Here is a 20,291-nt window from a genome sequence, read left to right as displayed (position 1 = left end):
CAGATTTTTCTTATACCCTGAGCCATCTTGTCAGCCCTCAAGTGCTTTTAAATGGGAAGTCTCCCCCCTCAACTCCCTAGGCAGATTATAAATAAGAGAAACATCTAATTTTACAACAACATTGCAACATTTAAACAAAACCTGGAAAAAAACCTTTTAACTCCAAAAGGAAACTCCATACCTAATAAAATATCACAGTAGTTAGGCAGCCTCTTGCCCTTTATTAGCAGGATAGCTTGGATAACCCAGCTATTCTGAGTCATCCCCGGGCACAACACAATAAGGGAAAGATGCGGGAGTGTGGATGCCTCTCTTCCAATGGTCCCAGCGCAAACATCCCCAGAGTGCGGCTGTTTTGACCCTCTAAGAGAGAGACTGACATTCTAGGGATGGAAAGATGAATTTCTCTCCAGGGATCCCAGAGCTCTTTCAATACTTTAGGAAGTAGACTTTCAGGTGTACTGTTTAGTTTCTATGTTCTTTGTTTTAAGGATGAGACCTAGGAATAGGTTGTAGGTCAGAGCCAGATGACTTCTGTAACAATGCCAGACCCGTGTTTCATACCTAGACCTTACATACATACGTACATACATACATACATACACGAGTGGGCAAACTCCATAAAACAAAGAGAAAGACTATACTCCCCGCAAAAAAACAAAACACAAACCAGAATGAATGAAAGACAGTTGTAAGATGCGCCTATACTATTCTAAGTCATAGTGAAATCCAAACAGAAATTCAAGTCCTTTCCTAAAAGCGATACATCAAAAACTAAATTCAAGAAGTCAAATTGAATTATATATGTTTAGAATCCACCCGGTGGTATTCACTTAGCTGGGGAACCAAAGAGGGAAGTCATACATCCAAGCAAGGTCAAAGTTGTCTACAACTAGACCACAACCACATTCGTCAGCTCTGCATATCCAGAGGACGTTTTCACCTGCCTGTCAGGAGAGCATAAAGAATCCACGTTATACATTTAATCAAAGTGTGTGTGTGTGTGTGTGTGTGTCCGTGTGTCCTTCCAGCTATTCCTATCTGCATTACAGTCTCATTATTTCATCAAGTATTTATGCATCCACATCTACGTATTAGACACTCTGTTAGAGCATTGGGGACTACAATTAAGAAGGCGGAGATCTAAAATTGATGATGAATCCCTAAAACATCCCAAGTACAGTGGCTTCTAATTGGTCGGGTAGGTAACCTGATGTAACCGGTGAAGCGTAGGACTCGACCTCTGAGGTTAGCCTGCACACAAGGTCACAGCACCTAACAGAACTGAAGCACACAATAAGTCTCCTAGCTCTGGTCCCCAGGGTGCCTCTTCACCGTGACCTCAGCCCCGCCTCGCGTCGCACGTCAGCATGCGGGCCACTCCCCTGCGCACTGGTTGGGTCCCAGCGACATGATGAAACTTCCCGCACGCGTTACAGAAGCCGGCGGTTAGAAGGTAAGAAGCAGTCCTTGCGGCTCCCGTTGTGGCTGCGCCGCCTCCGCTCCCCCTCCTCTCGCCCTGGCCGCTAGCGCGCTGGTAAGCGGGACCCAGATGCTCGGCGCGGTGCGCTCTGCACGCCCGGTAGGCGGGAGGATGTTCTGTCCGCTCGTGCACGCGTGTGCTAAACACACGGGCCCCGCGCGGGACAGATGCTGCGCTGCAGCGGGTGCCAGGGCGGGGCTGGCAGGCGCGATTGTTGCGCACCTGGGACTGAGCAGGCCAGGAAAGCTCTCTCAAGAGCGATCAAGAGCGAAGTGCCTCGTGGAAGCTGGGCCGCTCCAGACAGGACACAACGGTGTGGCCTTAGTCGGGACATCATAAATGTTATTATGTTTTAATGTATAACGTCTGAGCCTGAAAAACTTCGGCCATCCGAGGGCCTTGCCTGGGACCAGCTGGAAGCCTGCAGCAGCCACGGTTGGGCGCCCCAGCCTCCTTCTGGGGCCTGGTTGTCGCAGGATCGAGGCTCTCCCTAACTCTAGAGCCAGGGTCTCTAGGGTTGACTGTCTAGATCCGGCTCACTGAGCTCCCACTCACCTTGCTGCCTGTCTCCCTCCCCCACTCCAGCTCCATCCGTGCAAGACCGGCCAAGGAGCCATCTGTTTAAGGAGACTGGCTGTCAAGTGCAGAAAAAGGCAAAGGGATTAGCTTGCTTTTTCCTAATAATGGGTAGCTAGCTATTCACAGGCCTGGTTTCAGATTAATGTAACTTTTATTTTATTTTGTTTTATTTTATTTTGGTTTTTCGAGACAGGGTTTCTCTGTGGTTTCGGAGCCTGTCCTGGAACTAGCTCTTGTAGACCAGGCTGGTCTCGAACTCACAGAGATCCGCCTGCCTCTGCCTCCCAAGTTCTGGGATTAAAGGCGTGCGCCACCACCGCCCGGCTAATGTAACTTTTAAATACAAGGACAGTCTTTATTTTTCTTGGCCCGTGGGGCTTACAGTTCTTAACAGTTAACTCTTATCGCTGATTGATAACAGTGCTGTAATATTAATTAAAAGTAAGACTTGCATGTCCACAAGTTAATTATTGAAATCTTCAAATAAGGAGATCTGTTGAAGTTTAGGTAGATTTTAAATGTTCAGTGCAGGGAAGAGGCGCTGTCCAGCCATGGACTTGCATGCACTGACCTTTAAACACTGGCTAGTCTGAACTGAGATGCGTTATTAACTCTGAAATACATCAGATTTTAATGATTTTGAAAACCGAACTCTTGATGTTTTAGTTGTGGGCCTTGGCCTTTATCGTCTGAATTATCCCTCCAGCCTGGTTTTAGTGATTTAGGGAAGGCAGTGTAAAATAGAATTAGTTTTGATTTTTTTTGGTATTGATTATTTTGTTTGAGGTATGTCGTGTTAAGGTACGTTTAAAATTCATTTCAGTGCTTTCTTTTGCCTTTTTAATGGGGTTTATTAGTGTATTAAAATTGCACACACGGCTCATGTGGACAGTTACAGGGGCAGAAGACAGTGAGGAAAATGGGGCCCAGGGAGGGCCTTTCTCTGCATGGAAGACTGATTCCAGTTACAAAAAAAAAAAAAAAAAAAAAAAAAAAAAGCTTGAATTTCCTTATTCCTGCTGAAGGGAGGTATTTTAAACTTCTCCTTCCACTTATAAGTGCCTGGCTTATGTTTGTCGTAACAGACAGCGCATTAAAGAGCCTTTGGATGGCCCTGATCATCACAATTGATTTTCAAAGCCCACTGTAAACCCGCTTTTCTTTCTTTTTCCTCCTTTTATTAATTTTGTTGTTGACGAGACAGGGTTTCTCTGTAGCTTTGGAGCCTGTCCTGGAATTCTCTCAGTAAACCAGGCTGGCCTTGAACTCAAAAAAATCCACCTGCCTCTGCCTCCCAAGTGCTGGGATTAAAGATGCTTGCTACCACCACCCAGCTTCCCTCCTTTTACTGAAAATCAATTCTTTTCTCATACAATATAATTGGAATACAGTTTCCCCTCCTATTCCCAGTTCCTCCTCGCCTCCTCTTCCATCGAGATCCATTTCCTTCCTGTCTCTCATTAGAAAAGAACAGGTTTCTAAGAGATAACAAAAAAACAATGAAATAAAATATAATAAGATAAAACAAAACCCATCATATTGACGTTGGACAACACGAGCCGACAGGAAAATAAGAGTTCCAAGAGAAGGCGCACGGATCAGAGATCCACTTGTTTACACTTTAGGACTCCCATGAAAGCACTGAACTGAAGGCTGTAATTTGTATGGACAGGGCCTGGTGCGGACCTGCGTAGGCTCTGTGCTGCTTGCTCCCATCTCTGTGAGTTTGCATGAACTTTGCCCACGTGTTTGAGGGGCCTTGTTCTCCTGGTGTCCTCCAGCCCCTCTGCCTCCTCTTCCCCAGGTGCTCTGAGCTCTGAGGGGAGGGATTTGAGGGAGACATCTTGGTTAAAGCTGTGTGATTAACCCACTTCTCATTGGAATTGAGTCAAACATTGCATATTAGCAGCCATGGCTCCTAAATCTGGATTTCCCCCCTAAATGTCCAGACCAGATCCATCCTCAGCACAGCATTGTGGAAGGAGCTGTGCACACTTGCACTTTGTCCTCAAGTTGCTTTGCTTGATTCCATTTTTTTTTTTTTTTTATCTTTTGAGCTGGTTTTGCTCAGTACTTCAAAGCTTTGATAGACTGAATATTTTTGAAGGGCTGTTCGGAGTGGCTGAGGTGAGCATGTGTAGTGTAGGGTGTTTGTTCCAGATTATGTTGCCATTTGTTGCATATCTGCGTTCTGTGTAGATACAGTATTATTTCCTAGTTGGAGATTCTTTATTAAACTATTTTGAGCTAGTGATATTCAAATGATATACTTGCTTCCTGACCTACAGGGATTTAAGTTGCCCATTCCCTAATGTTGCTTCATCTCTATGTATCCCAACTATTTTGCTCACTAACCAATGCAGCTTTGAGATAAATATTTGAGAATATTTTTGTCATTGAGGACCTTCTGATACTCATCTTTTCTGTTGTTGAAACCAGACCTCCTGTAGCACAGGATGGCCCTGAACTCCTGACCCCCAAGTGCTAGGATGATGTACCACAGCACCTAGACATAGCAAATACTTTGTATCCTCAGCTTAAAATGGTTGTTGGGGTATCTGATATCAGGCTGTTTTCTTATTCTTCAGCACGGTTAGATAAGTCACTTCGATGTTAGGTTAGAAGCCGTGCATGCTTGAGATGTATTAACTCCACATGCTATTAGAAAGTGCAGATAAAGCAAGGGTATTTCATTGTAGAGGCTTGGGAAGAGGCTGTCCTAACGTGGAGAACCTCCCGCATCTTGGGTTATTTTTTGAGTTTCTCAACTGGAAAAGGCTGAGGTTGGGATCCCTCCTAACTCAGAGCCAGCCAAGTCTGCCATTGATCCTGGGAACCATCCTGGGCTTCAGAGACACAATGTGACCTGGGTGTTGTTGGGTGTAACTCCCACCAAATCTAAGGTGGGCTTTGGCTGGCTGCTAAGTTTATGTATCTGATTGAATATAAAGATCACCTGTATTTTTTAATATCTGTAAGCACACTAAGTCAATCTTATCTGCCGGCCAACCTAAAGGAAACTTGCTGTAGATAAAAGACGGTTGTGTCCAGTTTTTGGAGAGAGCGGTGTAGGTTTCTGGAATCAAGAGTTGATCACTTAATGAGAACCCCTGCTTTTCTCCAGAGCGCCTGCAGCTCTCCGGCAGCATGTGTGGCATTTGGGCTCTCTTCGGCAGCGACGACTGCCTCTCTGTGCAGTGCCTGAGCGCAATGAAGATAGCGCACAGGGGGCCAGATGCCTTTCGTTTTGAGAATGTCAATGGGTACACCAACTGCTGCTTTGGATTTCACCGGCTGGCCGTGGTTGATCCCCTGTTTGGAATGCAGCCCATACGGGTGAGGAAGTACCCTTATCTGTGGCTCTGTTACAACGGCGAAATCTACAACCACAAAGCGGTAAGCAGAGTGAAGCTGGGGGTGCCTGGCTATAATTAAACCTCGGACGTAGAGCTCATGCTGTTGGCATTTTGTGTCGGGCTTCTTGCTTTGTTAACCTTTCTGTGTTCTTCCCTCATTGCCCTGGTCATGTAGGTATATAGAACACTGACACAGGAAGGCAAGATGACTTAGATTCTTAAAAACATAGAAATGGGGATGCCAATTCAGGTTTTAATATTTATTAGGGCTGTGTTATGTTCCGTGTTAGGGACAGAGGTCCAGCAGTAAAAGGATGGTTGGGTCTGTACTGGCTTCCTCTGTTAGGAGGCAGTCCCTGTGCGTGCTGTGAACTTTCTGAACGAGCACGTGGAGAGTTGTTCACAGGAAGCCTGGATCGGGACAGTTGCCTGAGAAAGCAACACTTAAACTGAGACCAAATCGGCAGAGGACACTGGCCCAGCTGGGAAGAGTGTTGCACATGGGAGGGGAACAGCATGCAGACACTCCTGGAGTGGGAAGCAGTCTGGGATAGAGTGACTGAGTACGGGAAAGGAGGGACTGGAAAGAAAATCTGGCACTCCTAGAAGCGGGCGGGAGAATCATTCCAAGGGCTGCGGCCACCAAGGACTTAAGGGAGGGATAGAATCGAAGAGCTGGGAGGTGATGATATTTGTAGCATTATGTAACACGGCCACTGAGAAATGTTTGCGGTTCCACACTTAGTAGGGGCCAAATGGTCGAAAGGTGGCAGAGGCAGTGAAGTCGGTTAAGTAAGACTTGGCAGTATTGAAACGGAAACAGCTGTCTACTCTGGTGCCTTGGGGCGGGAGTGGGTGAGGGGATAGAAATGTTGATCCCAGAAGCCAGAGATGATATGAACCTCTCAATCCAGGATTATTTGACTAGTTTTTCAGAAGGAAAAAAAAAATCAAACCTGATGTATGAGCTTGCACAAATATAATCCGTTGTTATATTTGCAAATTCGTTAACCCCTTTCCCAACCTTGAACTGCTTCAGAGAAATGTGCATGAAAACCGATAACTGTTACTCTCTGCCTGTATTTATTTTATCTCTTCAGGCCTGTGCATTCTTTTTAGGCTGAATTATTCTAGTACGATACATCATACATCATAGTATTTTTTCTTTAAACTATGTAACCATTTGTTTCTTAAGAATCAGAACATTCTCCTAGCTAACATTAATAGCAAACTTAAGACTCTATAACATCTAATATCCAATTCATGTTTAAGTTTCCTCAAGTGTCCCTGGACTACATTTAGCAATGTTTATTTTTATTTTAGTTTTGCTTTCCTTAATACTTTGTGTGTATGTGTGTGTGTGTTGCGCATGTGCACTCTCGTGCACACGTGTTTTAAGGCAGATTTCCGTCAAGGTTTAGGCATTTGGATATGATGTTTCTTGGTAAAATTTGAAATTTCTGTGCCTATTCTTCACAGGTAAGGTTTCTATCCTAGCTGTTGGTTAATCTCATTCCTGAACAAGAGTTTTTGTTTGCCAGTTTGCTTGCTTGTAGGAACACTTTCAAAGTAGGGTTCTTAGCTGCGCCGTTAGTCAATTAGCAAACATAAAAACCTGCTGTATACAAAGTAAATACTTGGAGATGGATCACTGTCAAGAGGGAATGAGTGAGGCGGGAGGGATTCAGGTATCATTACATTAAGTCAGGCCAGTCTGAAGTGAGACTAGGTTTGTTTGAGGCTAGGAAACCTATCTTGGTTTATTTTTGAGATAACATTGCTGCTTGTTAATTTTGTTAAGAAATTAAAAGTATATTTCTTAAAAATGTGTTCTTTTAAAATTAGGTTATGTTCTAAGTTGTATTTGCAAGGACTTTCTGATGTTTTTTTTTTATCAGACATCTAACGAGACTGCTAGAAACTTGTCTAAGTTTAATCTTATATATTTTCAGAAATACAGCATCAACGTTCTGTCTTCACCTCCTGCTTTGATAACATGAAATAGGATCTGCTGGTCTAGGAAACAACACAGATAGACCACGGGCCTTCAAGGAGCCCCATTCCTGTGATTCTAGGGAGCTGGCAGGATGTGACTGCTGTATAGGAGTTAGAATTAGTACTTGGGATGTGATAGTCAAGCGACTTCTCCTTTTCGAGTAAATTACCATCGGAAAAGAGACTGGAAGTGATACTAATCATTTGCAAATGCCTTAGGGTGTTTCCACCCAGAGAGGTAGGTTTTCCAGAGCTAGGACTTCCATGGTAGTCCCTGAGCTGGGAAGAGTGGCCAGATGGTAGTGTTGTAGAGGCGGCAGCAAAAGCCTATACTTTGACAGCTCTGTGCTTGCTTTACTCAAAGAACCACATGTTAGGACTGGAGAGACCCGAGGCATATTTTCAGGCCATACATATGCATTCCATTGTCCTCTTTGGAAACGGTGGAAGTCGGGAGTGGGGATGTGAGGCCTTTGTTGCAGCCCTGCTGGTGTGCTAGTGTAGCCGGCTCAGAGTTCGGAGGCAGCTCAAGCCTTTTCACTTTGCCTTCCTGTGGGTGTATGAACTGATGATAAAGCCCACGATCATGTGTCTGTCCCTGAGAAGTGGCGTTAATGTCACCACTGTCCGGGAAGATCTGGATGTTGTTCACCCCTGGGGACCAGCAGTTTGGGTTTGGACTGTGTCATTGTAATGGAGTTATTCATTTGGCAGCAAAGAGTGGCAACAAGGAGTAGCAGCTAGTTTGCCCTTTTCCTGTATATCTTCAAGGTAAAAGGCAGTAAATCACCTGCAGATTGTTGTTTGGAGGCTAGGGTCCTGGAAGCGAAGGACGACCGTGTGTGCAAAAGTACACGTGTAACCACAGTGCGACCATGGTGCCCTTGGACCCCTTCATGTGTCACTGCTCTGATGCCTTCCTGCGGTGCCCTGTTTACAGAATCTTTATTGTCCTGGGTTCAGCTTTTGTCTGAGACAAGGCAGATTTTGATAATGCCACGGTTTCCTTTTAATCATGAAAGCACGTGGACCGAATATAGAACACAGAAATTCCAGGTCAGGATTATCAGTGGTTGCATAGGACGCTAACATTTTGTTTGCTCCGCTTCCTAAGCTGCAAGAGCGTTTTGAATTTGAGTATCAAACCAATGTGGATGGTGAGGTTATCCTGCATCTCTACGACAAAGGAGGCATCGAGCAAACCATCTCCATGCTGGACGGGGTGTTTGCGTTCATCTTGCTGGACACTGCCAACAAGAAAGTGTTTCTGGGCAGAGATACCTATGGAGTCAGGCCCTTGTTTAAAGCCATGACTGAAGATGGATTTCTGGCTGTGTGTTCAGAAGCTAAAGGTAATCATGGAGGTTTATTATTCTGGGTTTCTGTTTCTTCCTGGATCATATTGAAAATTCTATAGGTGTCAATGAAAAACTTTACAAATAACGTCAATGGATACTCAGTGTGAAAAGGATTTGAAATCCTGACCACCTGCTACTCTTTCTCTCTCTCCTCCTCCTCCTCCTCCTCCTCCTCCTCCTTCTTCTTCTTCTTCTTTTTTCCTTCTGTTATGCCCAAATCCATGGGCTCCCCACAAAAGCCAACAAAGGAGACCAAATCCCATATGTAAAAGCAAAGAGCCTTTATTTTAATCAAGTTTGCAAACTCAGTCTTTCCGTAAGTCCAACGTATTGGAATATCCGGAGAGCCTTGAGCTCAATTAGAATTGGGCTTTTATAGTAGTAAAGGTGGGGGTGAGGGGTTTCTGAGGTTCAGGACCTCTGATTGGCTGACATCTGTCTAGGGGTGTCCTGGAGTGTCCTGGTAAATGTGCCCTGGCAGGTGTTCTGTTCTACGGTGTTTGGAATGTCAGGCATTTCCTTTGAATGGTCTGTTCCTGGGTGGAGGTTGGGTAATGTCAGCTTGTGGTTCCTCCTGCAGCCAGGTATTGCCTCAGGGTAAACTACCTAGACTCAGGCCTCTTATTAAGTTTATCAATGGCCAAGTTCTACTCCGGCAAAGAACTTCCTTTGGGTGACCTGTCCATATTTAGTTTATTATGGCTGCTTCCCACACTTCCTCCCTTCCTTTCTTTTTTTGTGTTTGTGTGTGTGCGCTCGCTCATGCATGCATGCGCACACGTAGAGGCCAGACACGCATGCATGTGCACACGTAGAGGCCAGACACGCATGTATGTGCGCACGTAGAGGCCAGACATGATGATGTCTTCTTCCACCACTCTTCACCTTAATGTTTTTGGGGTTTGTTGTTGCCATTGTTCTTGTTTGCTTGTTTTGTCTCACTGTGAAACCCCGACTGTTCTGGACCTTACTATGTAGACCACCATGGCCTAGAACTCATAGATCCACCTGCCTCTGCCCCCTGAGTATTGGGATTAAAGGTGTACACCACCATGCCTGGCTCCATCTTAATTTTTGAGGCAGAGCCCTTGACTGTACTCAGAGCTCACTGATGTCACTGATTTAGCCAGCCTGGCTGGTCGGTGGGCTCCAGGACCTCGCCTGTCTGCCCCGTCCTGCCCTCCCTGCACTGGAGGTAGAGTTACAGAATACTGCTACCAGACTTTGTGTGGCTACTGCAGATCTGAACTCGGATCCCCATGCTTGCTTGGCAGGCACTTTATGGACCAGGCATTTCTGCAGCCCCTGACTCTTCTGGCCACCAGGAGGTGAGCAAGTTTCTTCTGCATGCAGAGTAGTTCTGTCATGGTTTACAGATAGAGCCAAGTGACCATGGACTTGGTCACCGTGACCCAAATACTTAAGCTAAAATAAATATTCCTTTTAAAATATTTTATCTTGGGTATTTTTATACAATAGATATGTTACCAACACACGTAGCATTTTCTGGCAGCAAATTTGGTAAGCATCTTTTGTCTCCAGTAGATAGCAAGTTTTCTATAATGTATCTTTGCCATTTCTTGGATCCTTTGGCACTTAGCTTTCAGATTTAACATTGTTTGAAATAGAATCTTGATCTGTGGAAGGATCCTCAGCACACTAATTATAGTTCAGTCTATCATCAAGCAGCGCAGGGCATTGTGCCTCAGTTACCTAGAGTCCTGCTAGAGAAACCTAGCAAAGAGAATACAAAGCAGGATGGACCCCTACTTCTGAGTTCGAGGCCAGCCTGGTCTACAAGAGCTAGTTCCAGGTCATCTGGGTCGTTACACATTTGGACTCTTGGCCCTAATGCTCCCTCATTAGGGCACTGTAATCTCACCAGCAGTTGGCTCTCTGAAGTTTGTTTTCTGCACCCTCAGCTTTGTCCTTTCCAGACTGTCTCGGTTATCTTTCTACTGCTGTGGTAAGACGCCATGACCAAGGCAAGAGCTCCTTTGGGGTCATGGATACAGAGGGTTAGAGTGCCATCATGATGCATGGCATGCAGGCAGGCAGGCAGTGGCTAAAGGCTCACATCTTGATCCATAAATGTGGCAGAGAGAGCTAACTGGAAAGAACGTGGGCTTTTGAAACCTCAAAGCCCACCTCTGGTGACATACCTCTAACAAGACCACACCTCCCAATCCTTCCCAAAAAGTCCTGCCCACTGGGGACCAAGTATTCAAACATAAGCCTCTCGGGCCGTCTCTTTTGAACCAGCGTACTGACTAAATGGTCTCATCTGGAGTGCTGGGTCTCTTTGCCAGCTTCTAAAAGCTCTCATCACAGTTCTCTGTGGAAGACTCATCAGTGCCTGCATCCTCTGCCGAGTGGGCGCCGTTTGAGCTCTGCCGCTGATGAAAACACCGCTTCCGCTGGTCTCTAAATTCTGTGTACACAGACTGGGCTAAGAAACTCATAGTGAATTATAACAAGTTTCTGTGTGGAGTGGGTGTTAACTATTTACAGCAAAACACTGGCTTTTGTGTCCGATTATGGTGTCCGGGTAGCAACTGCCTGGGCATGAGAACTGGATGAAGACACGTGTTATGTGTGGCTTTGTCACATACATTATATGACAGCTACTAAGATAGAGGTGCTGGCTTCCGAGTCCCTGAAAGTCATTTTGCTTGTTAAAGGTGTGGGAATCATGGGTCTTTTCTTCAAAATGTCTCAGTGCCGCTTGATGCGATACCCACGACATTAACGTTTTGATTTCTCTAGTTTCTCAGATTTATGTCTCTTCTTGTTTGCTTTCTGGTAGGAAATAGACTTTCCCTTTAAAAGGTTTCATTCGAAGATTTTATAGACATCTAAAAAATAGGTTTTCTTGATTAGAAATTTCAGGTAGGGAAAGGAGGTAGAAGCTGAAGACGAAATGAAGATAGCAGAGCCATTCAGTGTGAATAGGATCGTCTCAGGAAATGTTACTGAAACAACTGTGAAAGCATGGCTTAAAACGTCAAGTCTGGAATATCTTTATCACACGCCATATTCAGAAATCACCCTGAGATGGATTCAGTCACTTTCCTATTGCACCAAATAATTACAAGTCTATGCAGGCTGTGTTGTGTCTCCGCGCCACTCTGGCCGCTTCAGGAGACAGATAGGCGATAGGGCTGGGGTGATTATTTCCTCTCCCACTGTTTTGTTTGTCTAGTGGACATATACTTGTGTTTAAAGGGGAAGAGAATTAGAGGATATTAGCCAATCGTGAAGGCTGCAGAGAAGCATTCAGTTGCGTACCTTACTGTTTTGTTTGCACATGTAGGGCTCGTTTCGTTGAAGCACTCCACAACTCCATTCTTAAAAGTGGAGCCCTTCCTTCCTGGACACTATGAAGTTTTGGACTTAAAACCAAACGGCAAAGTTGCATCCGTGGAAATGGTGAAATACCATCACTGTACGGATGAACCACTGCACGCCCTCTATGACAGCGTGGAGAAACTCTTCCCAGGTGAGCCATTCACACCGTCTGAATCAATTTGATTCTGAGATCTTGACTGTAAGGTCTGTTTGCTCTGATTCGGAGGTGGTGAGATCGCCGCAGGGCCGGCCATCCTGCTGGTGTAGGGACTGCATGCCTCCCCTCAGCTAGCTCAGTCTCGGCTTCTCTGGGGATGCCTCATTCCCTTTCTGTGTTGCTAGGTTTCGAGTTAGAAACGGTGAAGAGCAACCTGCGGATCCTTTTTGACAATGCTATCCGGAAGCGCCTGATGACGGACCGGAGGATCGGCTGCCTTTTATCAGGTGAGGCCAAGTTAAAGAAACAGACTGTCATGCTGGGATTTAAGTGAAATGCTTTGTAACTGACCCTCACTTATTACAGATGTGTTTATAGGCTGTATTTGTTAGTGTAAGAGCTGGTACACATTTCCTTATAATCCTGTGTACTGATTTTTTTTTAAAACCACTTTTGATACAGTTATCATTGTAGGGACCAGTACAAGCTATGTATTATATTCTTTACTCACTAAAGTTGATTTCAGTTTATAAAACTTGGAGCTCTTGAGAGCTAAACTCCAACCCACACACTAAGCAGGTGTGTAATCACCTTTGTCCGGTCTCATGAAGGCACCGTAGCTATCAGCTTGTTCTCATCTGCAGGGGGCCTGGACTCCAGCTTGGTTGCCGCCACCCTGCTGAAGCAGCTCAAGGAGGCCCAAGTGCAGTATCCTCTCCAGACTTTTGCGATTGGCATGGAAGACAGCCCCGATCTTCTGGCCGCCAGAAAGGTACATGGCAACCTATTCATTGTGTAGTTAGAACTTAATCTTGTTTTTAGCTTCAAAATCAAGCAAAAGGGGTCCCAGTTTGCCTGCTGTAACTGGGTTAAAGGAAAGGGCTCGTTTGGCTTATGGAAGCCGAGTCACAGTCCATGGAGGGAATCCAAGGTGAGGCAACCCTGCAGGCAGGCACCGAAGCAGAGGCCATGGACCACTGCCTACTCCTCCTGGCTCCAGATTCCTCACCTCAGTCCCCACCCTGAGTACTTGCCTTGGTAATGGACTATGACTCAGAATATGTAAGCCAAATAAACTCTTTCCTCTGCAGGTTGTTTCTGCTCACGGTCATTATCACAGCCGTAGAGGACAACCTAGGGTAGAAATTGGTACCAGGATTGTGGGGTGTTGTTATGACAGACAGGCCTGAGCACGTTGTTTTGGGAGGATTGTGGAAGGCGCTTGGAGCTGTGGGCTGGAGAGCTCAGAGTTTGTGTGCTAATATGGAAGGTTAGACAAAAACGCTGAGAGCTCTGCACGTGGGGAGCTGGCGTGGGAAGTTTTTATGATGTCTGTGGTTCTGGTGAGCTGAGGCTGAAGGTCAGTTGTGACGAGACCCACACCACTTAAGCGAAACCTTTTCTGAGACAATAGTGTTGTTTCTTTTTCTGCTGCTGACCCTGGTAATAATTTTAAATAGAACAAAAGTGCTAGGCTTTTGTCCTTTGGGTACTTCTGGTTTTTTGGGACAGAATTTCTCTGTGTAGCCTAGGTTGTCCTGGAACTCTCTCTCTAGACCAGGCTGGCTTCAAACTCATAGATCCACTTAGCTTTGCCTCCTGAGTCCTGGGATTAAAGCCGCGCCGTCACCGCCACCACTGCCCAGCTCTGTTTCTTTTCAACGTGCGAATTCAGGATGCCTTGAGAGGAACTGACCTGCTTCACTTTCAAAAGTAGGACTTTAAAAAAACATGGATTTTTCTTCACAATTAGGTGGCAAATTATATTGGAAGCGAGCATCATGAAGTCCTTTTTAATTCCGAAGAAGGCATTCAGGCCCTAGATGAAGTCATATTTTCCTTGGAAACCTATGACATCACGACAGTTCGAGCATCTGTAGGTAAGCGGTTTTGCTGTAGCGAAGAGCTTTAATACTGAGAAAGGAGACGGTTTAAAGTGATTTCAGTTTAAGAAGGGTTGTCTAAATAGGAATACAAGCAAAATTCCTCTATAACTATAAATATATATTTTTAAAGACCACATAAGAGTGCCCTTTTCAACTGGAGGAAGTGCTTTCAATGAATGTAACCAGGTCTTTGGGACACTGGATTTACAAGGTTAGCCCTGCCTACAGTCTTAAAGACCGCTTCATAAGAATAAACAACAGCCCATGTTTACCAAGCACGCACTGCATGCTAAGCTCCGTGTCCAACATTTCATACGAATTATGTGTGGCTGCCTCAAAGCCACTCCATCATGGCAGTGCGATGGCCCACCCCTGATGGTTCAGCGCCCAAGCGACTGAGGAGGAGGGGGATTGCTGTACATTTCGCATTTATGGCGTCACTATAGAATGGATACATAGTTTGGCTCGCCTTCCTCCCGTTTTCTCTGTATAAAGTGTCTTGGGTGGTATAGTTGGGTGGTATAGTTGAGTTTCGCCAACCAAAGCCGGAAAACACGGAGAGCAATGCTGTGTATTTCTAGGCCTGTGGGACTCTGTTGCTGGCGTTAGTCTGCAGGGCAGCAGCTGTGCAGACTCTGTTGCTGGCGTTAGTCTGCAGTGTAGTGCAGCAGCTGTGCAGACTCTGTTGCTGGTGTTAGAGCAGTGCAGCAGCTGTGTGGACTCTGTTGCTGGTGTTAGTCTGAGCTGCAGGGCAGCAGCTGTTTACCTAGCTCTTACTCTGTAGATGGTATTGTACATAATCTAGAGATAGTTTAAGGTACAAGAATGTTTCACGGTGTTGCAGGTTCATACTTCAGCAATAATGCAAGTGCTTCAGTGAAGTGAATTTTTGTTTGCTCGTGCATATAGACTATGGCTACAGTATACTGTAGTCTGCAAAGTACCTTGACTTAGGATTATCTTATTGCTGCTGGTCATCTAAGCTGTGGGAAAATGATGTGGTGTATTTGCTCATTGAAGGGTTGCTCGTCTTTTATAAGAAATGAACTTCCTCTGAGTCCCCACAAAGTTGTCTTAGTTGGGGTTTCTCCTGCTGTGAAGAGACACTGTGACCACAGCAACTCCTACAAAAAATACATTTAATTAGGGTGGAATGCAGTTTCTAAGTTCAGTTCATTATCATCATGGCAGGACATGGCAGCATGCAGGCAGACATGGTGCTGGAGAAGGAGCTGAGAGTCCTGCATCTTGACTTGCAGGCAGCAGGAAGTGGTCTAAGTCACACTGAGCAAAGAAGCTTGAGCAAAGGAGACCTCAAAGCCCGCCCCCACAGTGACACACTTCCTCCAGCAAGGCCACACCTCCTAATAGTGCCACTCCCTATGAGCTTATAGGAGCCAATTGTGTTCAAACTACCACAAAAGCCAAACGCAGTAAAATGAGATATGCCTGTATATGTGTCTAGATTATGTGCAAACACTATCATTTTATAAGAAGCTGAGGTATCTGAAGATTTGGGTAGCTGAAGAAAGGCCCCAGAACCAATCCCCTATTGAGGGAACAGTGTTCTTTGATCATTTATTTTAATTTTTTTTTTGAGACAGTTTTTCTGTGTAGCCTTGGCTGTCTTGGAACTCACTCTGTAGGCCACGCTGGCCTCAAACTCACCAAGACCCACCTGCCTCTACCTCCTGAGTGCTGGGATTAGAAGTGTGTGCCACCACAGTCCAGCATAAAATAGGGTATAGATCTACACTGTAAAACATTTTCCTTAAGGAGCTCTTATGTGGATGCATTGTAAGTACTCCGTCACACAGCTTACCAATTATTAGTTATTGTCATGTAAGCTGTCCTAGTTTTAGCTGGTGATCACGTTCTGAGTTTAGATGGGGGCCACACATCAGATAGATTCAGTGTTGCTGAGCCTTAAAATGCTGTTAGCTGAGTGAGTAGTTCTTTTTTAAACTCACTTTGGAGTACAATAAAACAATATTGCAGTGATTTGGCCTTCTGAAACAATTAAATAAGCACATTTATAACATGTCTGTGGTTGGATTTTCATGGAGTGGAGGCAGAGTTAGGAAGAAAAAAAAACCTGTCCTAAGAAGAATAAAGATGAGATCGGAGGGGATAGCTGTGGATAGAGAAGAGGAATGGGTGCCGAGACAGCGTGTTCAATACCACACAGAGCCTTAGTCCAGTGTGGAATTTGGAAGTGAGGACTGATAATAGAAAAGAATAAAACAATTAAAACTAAGCCATTTTCGTTAGTCCATTTTTCTGTTACTGTAATGGATAACCCCAGGCGAACAACTTTTTAAAAATGAGTTTTTTTTTTTTTAAACTCATTATTTGTAGGCTGAAAGCCCCACAACACGACACTTTGGTGGGCAACATGAAGGAGAGAGACCATAGTGAGGTCAGAGGCCAAAGAATAGAGAAGCATTCTGTTTAGACAATTACTCAGGAAAACTAATTTGGTTTCCTCTGGGAATCGCCTTAATGCCTTCTGAGGCGAGATTCTTGAGTACCGCGGTTGCTCCGAGCAGGCCTCACCCACCCCCTCTCACTTCACCATGGACCACACAACCACCCAGAGTCCTTGGGAGAACCAGCTGCATCAGACGTGGTGCACTCCCCAAGCTCTTGCTGTAGTAATGTTAGGAGGAAGCCATGGTAGTTAGGGATTTGGGCACTTCAATTCAGCAAAATTTTGAGGTAGAGAAATCTTGCTCTAAGAACATAATTTCAGAACCTGTTTGTAAAATATTGCCGTGGTTTCTAGGCTTATTTTATTGCCTAAGTTGGATCAGCTGTGTGTAAATGCCTCCTAAATATTTACGCAATCACTTGGAAGCTGCTTATATTATCTAAGTCCAACAAGCCGCTGCAACCTGCAGTTGTTTCTGAAAGCCACGTAAAGGCTTTCTAGAAGACACGCTGACATCAGTGCCATTTTCTTCTTCATTTAAGGTATGTATTTAATTTCCAAGTATATCCGGAAGAACACAGACAGCGTGGTGATCTTCTCGGGGGAAGGGTCAGATGAACTTACACAAGGATACATATATTTCCACAAGGTGAGCACTCTGGAGAGAGAAGGTGGCCGTCCAGGCTGAGTTAAGAAAAGCCAGGATCACTTGACTGTTCTCTATACTGTCTTTGTAATGAGTAACATTTGTATGTGGGTGTCTGAATTGATGGTGTCTGTTTCTTTTAGGAGAAAGAAGTTTGAATAGTATCAGATACTTGAAATTAAACATGAGAATTGCTTTTATTTTTTATCTATCTATCTATCATCTATCTATCTATTTTTGTATTTTTGTTGTTGTTTTGTTTTTTGTTGTCCCCACCCCCAAGACGAGTGCTCACTATGTAGCTCTGACTGTCCTAAAACTCACTATGCAGACCAGACTTTCCTCAAAATCACTGCCTCTGCTTCTCTAGTGATGGGATTAAAGACATGCAACACCAGGCCTAACTGCTTTTGTTTTTTGTTTGTTTGTTTGTTTGATTCCTGTGGAACTGTAGCTGTTGATTTCCGCACTGAGCACTTTGGAGGTGGACGGATCTATCAACGTTTTATCGTTGCTGGCCTCTGAAGTCATATACTCTACCCCTTCCGTACCTTGTTTTCTGTCTTGCTTATCTTGTGTTTTAAACGTAAAAGGGAACGATAAAGGCTGCCTGTGTGCCAAGGCCACTCACTCACCTTTCCGTCCACTGCATAGGCTCCTTCTCCCGAGAAGGCGGAGGAGGAAAGTGAGAGGCTGCTGAAGGAGCTCTACCTGTTTGATGTTCTCCGCGCTGACCGCACTACTGCTGCGCACGGGTAACCTTATACCCAGTTGTAAAATGAACGGAGAGGGGGAGAAACTCAAAATGAGATCAGTTGCTTTTGCTTACTTTTTGTTTCTTTCCAGTTGGCTTAAAAGTACGATTTTTAGTTAAACTTGTCCCTAAAGAGCTGGGCTCTGCCCTGGGTACTAACATTGGGGTGGGAGAGAGGGTCTTCTGAGGGTGTGTCTTTAAATCATAAAAGTAATGTGCCTTTGACCTAGAGGGAAGGCTGCAGCTGCTCTTTCGGAGCCTTTTAGATTGTCCTCGAGGGGCAGGGAATGAAGATGCATGAGGCTTGATAAGACTATATACTAAAAATACATTTCTTTGGAGCCGTTTCTTCTTGGCTAGAGTTTTCACATGTAACTGGGTTTGTTGAGGAATAGAATCATATTGTACACGATAAACACCTGTTCAATAATGTAGCTTCTTCTACCGAATCACATGTAGTTGAATAGATGGGAATCATAGGTAGTACCTATCTGCATATCCTGATCAGAGACACGAGGACTCTACGTGATGTGACATTTGCGTATCTTCAAGACAAGGCCACTCATGATTCTTAAATCTCCTGCTCTCAGAGAAACAGTTAATTTTTCGTAGGCACAGAAGGAAAGAGATAGTTTCCAACAGGAAGCTTCCCCACTAGATGCTGGTGTTATGAGTACAGACTTTAGTAAGCATCCAGTTGTGTAGAGTGACCGTTAGGAGGCCGGAACATGCCTCTGTAATCTGCATTCCTCAGCCTGGTGCAGCTGCTGGGATGCACATGGCCTCTGCCGACCAGCTTTGTTTTCTGTTTTCCCCCAGTCTTGAGTTGAGAGTCCCGTTTCTGGATCATCGGTTTTCCTCTTATTACTTGTCTCTGCCACCAGAAATGAGAATTCCAAAAGTAAGTAAATCAACCCTGGATAAAAACCCCAGACGCCGTTGGCTGTGCTGGTGACTTCGCTGAGCTTGCTTTTGTATTCATGTCAGAATGGGATAGAAAAACATCTCCTGAGAGAGACGTTTGAGGACTCCAACCTGCTGCCCAAAGAGATCCTCTGGAGACCAAAAGAAGCCTTCAGTGATGGGATCACCTCAGTCAAGAACTCCTGGTTCAAGATTTTACAGGACTATGTTGAACATCAGGTCTGTCTTTGAAGATACTTTCTGGAACAATATAGATTAACAGAGATCTGGGATCTCTGTTTTGTATTTAGTATGAATAGTTGTGTCTATAGGAGACTCACAGTTCCTACCAAGAGCACCTCGTATAAGGTAATGCGTATACATTACAGAAGACTTAAGGAAAATGAACTAGTATCCTAAGTCGAGGTGACATAGTAATTATCACTGACCCTTTTTGCATATGTCTGGGTACTGTGGGTACAAATAAATCAAGCATTGAGCCTCTAAATACAAAATATGCATGAGAATTTTTAAGCACTCACTGCATCTGTTTATTTTTGAGCTCGTTTCACCGTTTTTCTAACTACTGCGTGGCCTAGAGAGTCTTGCTGACTTACGGTATGCCTTAACGTTAGTGTGTGTGTAGCAGAGCAAGTGCAGAGCAAATGGGTGACGCTTCTAACTTATCTTACAGGTCGATGACGCAATGATGGCCGCGGCAGCCCAGAGGTTTCCCTTCAATACTCCCCAAACCAAGGAAGGCTACTACTACCGGCAGATCTTTGAGCGCCACTACCCAGGCCGGGCTGATTGGCTGACCCATTACTGGATGCCCAAGTGGATCAATGCCACCGACCCTTCCGCCCGCACCCTCACCCATTACAAGTCGGTTGCCGAAGCTTAGATGCTCTCTAAACTTTAGTGCGAAGTTAAGTGTTTCTTCTGACTCAGAAGGTAGAGACATTGAGACCAACACAGCAATGACGCGAGGCAGCCACCAACCACTCCGGCTTTTGTGGGCATGGAACGAAATAAAAATATTACATCAGAAATGCTTCTGGTGGTGGGTGCTAACACAGCCGCATTAGAGGCAGCTGGAGACGGAGTGGTGGCTGCGGTATCACCGCCGTGTGGATGGCAGTGAGCTGAAGGGGAGAGCTGGTGAGCTTCGCATCTCAATTCTGCCTCTGCCCCTAGCAGCTCCTAGGCAGACATGGATGCGAGTCCTCCGTGAGACCTCATGACTGTTCTGCTGTGTAGGATAGCAATTCAGCATTTTGCTTTCTTATATTATATCCCCTCTGAAGATTTGTGGAGTTGGGGCTAAACTTCTCAAATCGAGTCAGATGCTAAGTTAGGCTTCTGTGGGTCTCTGTGGGACTGTTAACACCCATA

At 45.1% G+C, this 20,291-nt stretch overlaps 1 protein-coding gene across 2 annotated transcripts; it reads left to right on the top strand.

The window, feature by feature from the left end:
• Window positions 1-1,402: 1,402 nt before the first annotated feature.
• Asns (asparagine synthetase (glutamine-hydrolyzing)) lies at window positions 1,403-20,191 on the top strand. Of its 2 annotated transcripts, none has more exons than XM_050162297.1 (12): window positions 1,403-1,456; window positions 5,187-5,458; window positions 8,528-8,765; window positions 12,085-12,270; window positions 12,462-12,563; window positions 12,921-13,048; window positions 14,030-14,156; window positions 17,136-17,242; window positions 17,894-17,994; window positions 18,813-18,894; window positions 18,981-19,136; window positions 19,591-20,191. In XM_050162297.1, the coding sequence occupies exons 2-12, from the start codon at window positions 5,210-5,212 to the stop codon at window positions 19,798-19,800; spliced, it is 1,686 nt and encodes a 561-aa protein (XP_050018254.1). In that variant the 5' UTR covers window positions 1,403-1,456; window positions 5,187-5,209; the 3' UTR covers window positions 19,801-20,191. The 2 variants fall into 2 exon arrangements, with proteins under 2 accessions (XP_050018254.1, XP_050018253.1); XM_050162296.1 differs by having other exon boundaries at window positions 1,444-1,537; window positions 19,591-20,189.
• Window positions 20,192-20,291: the final 100 nt, after the last annotated feature.

This window comes from Alexandromys fortis, unplaced genomic scaffold (genome assembly GCF_014885135.2).
Source record: "Alexandromys fortis isolate MF-2015 unplaced genomic scaffold, M_Fortis_MF-2015_v1.1 scaffold_110, whole genome shotgun sequence".
Classification (NCBI taxonomy): domain Eukaryota; kingdom Metazoa; phylum Chordata; class Mammalia; order Rodentia; family Cricetidae; genus Alexandromys; species Alexandromys fortis.
This window is presented reverse-complemented; position numbering and strand designations above follow the sequence as displayed.

Coding starts and splice junctions, on each gene's coding strand:
- Asns (XM_050162297.1), top strand. CDS start 5,210: ATGTGTGGCATTTGGGCTCTCTTCGGCAGCGACGACTGCCTCTCTGTG. Junction 14,157..17,135: donor GACAGTTCGAGCATCTGTAG/GTAAGCGGTTTT, acceptor TCTTCATTTAAG/GTATGTATTTAATTTCCAAG. Junction 17,243..17,893: donor GATACATATATTTCCACAAG/GTGAGCACTCTG, acceptor TCCACTGCATAG/GCTCCTTCTCCCGAGAAGGC.